The sequence below is a fragment of the Auxenochlorella protothecoides genome (assembly GCF_000733215.1).
Source record: "Auxenochlorella protothecoides strain 0710 unplaced genomic scaffold scaffold124, whole genome shotgun sequence".
Taxonomy (NCBI): domain Eukaryota; kingdom Viridiplantae; phylum Chlorophyta; class Trebouxiophyceae; order Chlorellales; family Chlorellaceae; genus Auxenochlorella; species Auxenochlorella protothecoides.
In genome coordinates, this window is record NW_011934327.1 from 1 (window position 1) to 5958 (window position 5958).

The following is a 5958-nucleotide window of genomic DNA, read 5'->3' on the forward strand; positions in this document are numbered from 1 at the left end:
GTCATGGCAACACGAGGGTCGCTGTCGACGAGTGACCTAGGAGTCAGATGGCCCGGGCACCCCTATCGAGTGGAGTGAAAAGGTCGTGGATGGTCTTCGACGAGACCAAATCCGAGATGTTTCTCCAAGTCGACGGCGAGACCATACCCTGAGGATGTCGATACAGTCGGATCCCGTCCATGCAACCACCGGATCCAGGACAACCCAACTGTGAAGTCCTACATTTCGACTTCCCAGCGCACGCCGGAACTCACCAAGACATTATAGATGGTGAGGATGGCGGCAAAGGGTGTTTGTGGGACACGGCGAAGTGTAGACTTCGGGCGTGGGTGCGACCGGGGAATGCGCACAGGGACAGCGCTGGGTCGACACTGATGCCGGAAATGGGTGGATCCGGTCTCGTCAAAATCAAATAGTGCTCAGATGTACAAACAAGACAAGAAATCGGTGCAAAGTCGGCCAGGCTCTCGCCTTTTATCCATTGTGGGTTGCAAGGGCGTGCGCCAAACAATTCCCACCTTCGACACTGAGATTCGGTCAATGTGGAGGCGGCTACTATCAGCTGCTGCCACCTACCGCCGCGCTGCCGCTGCCTGCTGCCGTGTTTTGCGACCCCCAACCAACATCACACATCGCGAGCCAGAGTCACTGCGATCTGGGTGCCCGAGGGTGAAAGGTGTGCTTGGGACACGTGGACCTCTGGTCATACGTTGAAGACCGCGCATCCCCTGTTTTCTTCACAGGCTTTTTGTAATACACCGTAGGAGGGGTGCAGACCAAACTCTCCACCTACACCATCCCTTCGGACAAGGATTGGCTGCCTTGCATTGATGACTGTTTCATCTGTGATGCGAGCGACGCCCGCTGGGTTACAGGGTTCAGCGTTCGAAACAAGTTTGCGTGCATGTTGCGGGGTACTCCCGCCCTCCTCTGTTCCCTTTTTCATATCCCAACGTCGCCAATCCCAAGGCACCTCAACCTATATCACCCGTCTCCCAGAGGAGATCGGGGACAGTTGTAAGAACCCTATTTCGGGAAGTACGACATCTGTCCCTGTTACAGAGGCATATCGCCTGCCCCGCAACACTTGGTTTCGGAAACATGGTTTCCCGATCTTGCTGGGAACAGGAGGACAACGCCGCAGCGGAACCTGCGGGCGACGACGAGGAGGTTCGTCATGAGAAGGACTACGAGATATCACCCGCGCTGCTACAGTCTACGCTGACGGTGCCATGGCAGGCCCCAGACAGGCTACCTCCCAGATATGGCCGACAGAATCGCGCAATTTGCGGCCGAGCGTGAAGCAACTGAGCATGAGCAAGTGCTCGCGGCAGTGATAAGAGTCCTGGACATCGACAACACTACCTCAACGCCCTTGGAGAAAGAGAACCCTCGGACCAGAGGCATTCTTCACCCCGGGGCCATCTGTATGACCAGGCCTCACCCCTGGCTGACGCCCATTCCAACTGGCAGCACACTGTTGCCAAAATCCTGGCAGACATCTGTCCCAACTGGCGGTACAATGCCACTATACAATCTGGCAGACGCCTGCCCCAACTTGCGGAACACGGCCGCCTGACGACCTTGGAGCTGCGTGCATCCTGGGTGCGTCTCAGCACCCTCATGGCTAACGAAGCAGCACAGGCTGAGGACAGCCTGCAACTCAGGCGGGGGAGAATGTTGTGGGGATTCCCCTTGACCGGGCCCTTTCCCCACTTTCCACCTGTTCCCGCTCTGCACCGAGTCCACGCCTCCTTGCGACGTGTATGAATCCCAAGCCCCTCACCGTATTCGGGGTCTTGCCTGTAACATTCCTATCTTAGGTCAAATACAGCAGTCCACCGTTGTGGGGGCCAGCCCGCCCCCACAACACCTTTGGGCGGGGCCGCGGTGATGTCAAGTCACTCACTACGCTGGGGCGCTAAGCTTTGCACCTCCTCGACAGCCAAGCACACAGGGTATGGAATATTGTACCAGACTTCACTTCGTTCGTGGAGCGTGCGATGTGCCCTTCCAAGGATGGGCCCCCAGGGCATTTGTGTAGGCGCTTCTGGCCTCGGAGCTCCCAGGCACCATGCCTTGAAAGGCAGCCATACCCCTGCAGGCATACTGAGTACAGTATCTCGCAGGGCTTATAGACAGCACCAACGGTACGTAAAGATTGGGAATAGGTAAAAGTATTGAAGTAAGCCAGGGAAGCACTGTTTGAGATGAATCGAGCTGCAGAAATGTATCATCATGGCATGGTACCACATGGTACAGGTGCGCTGCTACTCCAAATCTTTCAGCATCTAAGCCTCTGCGTTTGCAAGATCGAACCACGTGTCAATAGCGTTCCACCAGCTGCCTATGAGCATGGTGCTCCATGTGCTTTGGTCACACCCGGCAGGGAACCATCGCCCTACTTGGTCTCAATTCCAATCTTTCACATGGCATACTGGTTTTTTCACAGCTCTTGTTGGGTTCCAACCCATTGCAGGTACACGGTGCAAGGCTGCGGGGGTGTCGCGAAATAAAATATCCCGTCACTCCCTTTGTTGGCGCGCGGATCTTCCGGAGCCGATTTTGTCCGACTTCCCTCCCAGCAGCCCCCCATATAATCCTCGTAGGCAAAAGTCCAAGCTCCCTCGGTGGACCAGATGAGGCTCGTCGACACTCATGAATCTACTGATGTACAGATATTCCATCTTGTGGCGCAGTCTGGGTCTCCATCGGTGCGCTGTATTCGTCAAGAAGAGTGTCGGAACCCTTAGTAATCGGCCGTCAGCCTGAGACTCCACGAGGAGTATTACACCTCGCCACACGGCATGACATCAACTCCTGGGTTCCCTATATAACGCGGCGCTCCTCTCAAGAACCCCACAGACTTTTAACATTCCCTAGTGTTCACCATCGATTGTTTTGCTGTCCAGAAGTTCCTCTTCTATTCACCAGAGCATCGATCACTCCACCTCCGGCTAGACATAATGCTGAGGATCGTCGCCTCCCGTGCCAGCCGTGCCCGCGGCGTCGCTGCCCGTCTGCTGAACTCCAGCACCTCCGTCACCGCGCCTTCCATCGCTGAGACGGTCACCCTGCGAGCCTTCACCACCACCGCGCTGGTGGGTGGGCTGTCGACCTGGGTTTCGGGATGTACCCTGGGGGGTGTAGTCATCATCGAGACGGAAAGTTTGCCCCTGCGATCGAAGTCGTATCCAAGCCCTGCACTTATTATTTATCCTGAATTATCATTGCAAAGTTCTTTCTGAAATCGCATCCCGCCACCCCCGCCGATCTCGCAGAAGAGCGGCGCCCTGCCCATCCCCACCGGAGCCCATGGCGTCAACTACCACAACGCCAACCCCGAGGGCGGCTACTCCTTCTTCATGCCACGCCGTGAGTCACCGACTGCAAGCTTTCCTGTGGTGAATCACCTTGAGTACATCTGTACATACACTGATGTGACCCATTCCCACCCATACGCATGCACTGCAGAGTCCCTGATCGGCCCCGGCGCCCTGAAGACCGCCGGGAACATCGTCAAGTCCCTGAACCTGAAGAAGGCCATGATCGTGACAGACGAGGTGAGGGCGGTGGGAGTCGATGGGGGTCTGGATTGGTGCAGCCCATGGCCTGGGTGCATTGCTGGGTTATCCACCCCTGGAGTCTCATACGCCGTCTGTGCCCCGCACTCCCATACTCCCAGCTGACACCCCCGTTCCTCCTCTCCACCCTGTCAGGGCCTGGCCAAGGCCGGTGCGGTGCAGCCCGTGCTGGACATGCTGGCGGCCAACGGCGTGGAGGCCATCGTCTTCCCCGGCGCCAAGCCCAACCCCACTGATGAGAATGTGGCTGACGGCCTGGCCATGCTGAAGCAGCACGGTTGCGACTTCATCGTCTCCTACGGCGGCGGCTCCTCCCACGACTGTGCCAAGGGCATCGCCATCGTGGCCACCAACGGCGGCCGCATCCACGACTACGAGGGCGTGGACCGCTCCTCCAAGCCCATCCTGCCCCTGGTGTCGGTCAACACCACCGCGGGTACCGCATCGGAGATGACGCGCTTCTGCATCATCACCGACTCCTCCCGCCGCGTGAAGATGGCCATCGTGGACAGCGCCGTCACCCCCACCATTGCCGTGGACGACCCGGAGCTGATGGTGAAGATGCCCGCTGCGCTGACCGCGGCCACGGGCATGGACGCGCTAACGCACGCGGTGGAGGCCTACATGAGCACCATCAGCAACCCGGTGACCGATGCCTCGGCCCTGCACGCCATGAAGCTGATCAGCGCCTACCTGCGCACCGCCGTGTCCAACGGCAAGGACGCGCGCGCGCGCGACATGATGTCCTACGCCCAGTTCCTGGCGGGCATGGCCTTCAACTCCGCCTCCCTGGGCTACGTCCACGCCATGGCGCACCAGCTGGGCGGCTTCTACAACCTGCCCCACGGCGTCTGCAACGCCGTCCTCCTCCCCGTCATCCAGGACTTCAACGCCTCCGCCGTCCCGGACCGCTTCGTGGACGTGGGCGAGGCGCTGGGCCTGGGCCGGCTGAGTGCCGCCGAGGCGCCGGCCGCCGTCGTGGCCGCCATCCGCGAGCTGTCGCGCGATGTCGGCATCCCCGCCAACCTGGAGGCCCTGGGCGTGAAGCCCGAGGACTTTGACGTGCTGGCCGAGAACTCGCTCAAGGACGCGTGCGGGTTCACCAACCCCCGCCCCGCCACCAAGGACGAGATCGTGGACCTTTTCCGCAAGGCCTACGAGCAGGGCAGCTCCGGCCAGGCCATGGCCGCCTCTGCCTGATCGGGAGGCCAGTGCGGTCCCCCTCGCCCCCCCCCTCTCCCCAAGTTTTCTGGAGTCTGAAGTGTGGGCAAATTTTTGGCAGAATACCACCGAGCACAGGGCTGATGCCCTTTGCCAGTGAACCCTCTTTTTCCCCCTTGATGCATCCTGGAAGTTCCTTTGTAAAGTGCAAACACACAGCCGTAAAGGTCTGACAGGGAGGGGGCTCGAGGGCAACCCGTGAAAGCACGGAATACCCTTCCCCCCTCAACCGGGCTTGCGCCGGTTGCTAGCAGCTTATTCCCGCGGACGGGATATCGCTGGCGCAGTTGGTTGCCTCTGATGGCGAACCGGGGGGTGGGGGGGTGGGAGGAAAGGAAGGGGAAGCAGGGGGTCCACCAAAAGCTGTGGGACGGGCCTCCCGGGCAAAAAAGCACTTGGTCAACATCAGCATGATAACCGCTCCATTCACGCCGCGGTTGACAACGTTGACTCTGCAGCCCTTGTTGCCGCACCGCTTGGTGTCCCACACGTCCACCAGCTTCTCCTCGCCGTTGCGAACCCGCACGTACTGGTGGGCGTGCAGGGTGGCGTGACAGGCGCAGCACAGTTTAGAAGTCCTGTGCTCGTTGATCACCACCACCCTGCACACCCGCCGCAGGCGCCACAAGAAGCGTATCCAGGGCCCCGACGTGGCCCCCCCACATGATGCCCCCCCGGTCTTGGGCCGACCAGATGCCCACGCCCACGACTGTGGTCATGCCCGGATGGGGCCCGGAATTGCTCCGCCAGCCGGTTGATGGCCCGCTCCCTTGCGACGTAGGCTTGATGCCGCAACTTCTGGAACGGCTTCCCATGCATGTGCCAGGCCAGGCCCCGTCGCAAGGTGGGGACGATCCACGCGACCCGCGACAAGAGCACCTCTGTGCTGGCTGTCTTGTGGGTTGGGCACCTGTGGGAAAGGGGGGTTAAGAAAGGGGGGTGGAAACATGCGGCCCTCGCCGTGCGGGAAGTCATCCGCGCGCTCCGTAGGAATGGTTGCCTGCGTCACGGGCTTATTGTAGTAGGTACCGTGGACTGTGGCCTTGACGGCAACTACTATGTCGGCCCTGGTGAAGGGGCCCTCCGATGGTTCGAATAGCGGGGGCACGCCGCGCATTGTCTGCAACTGATTTGAGAATTTAAATGTGAGTAA

The 5958-nt window shown here is 59.8% G+C and overlaps 1 protein-coding gene across 1 annotated transcript; it reads left to right on the top strand.

Moving 5' to 3' along the window:
* Window positions 1-2966: 2966 nt before the first annotated feature.
* Window positions 2967-4784, top strand: F751_1155 (putative alcohol dehydrogenase; the record flags this gene model as incomplete). Its single annotated transcript, XM_011402043.1, has 4 exons — window positions 2967-3101; window positions 3282-3375; window positions 3475-3563; window positions 3720-4784. The coding sequence occupies 4 exons, from the start codon at window positions 2967-2969 to the stop codon at window positions 4782-4784; spliced, it is 1383 nt and encodes a 460-aa protein (XP_011400345.1).
* Between the last annotated feature and the right edge of the window lie 1174 nt (window positions 4785-5958).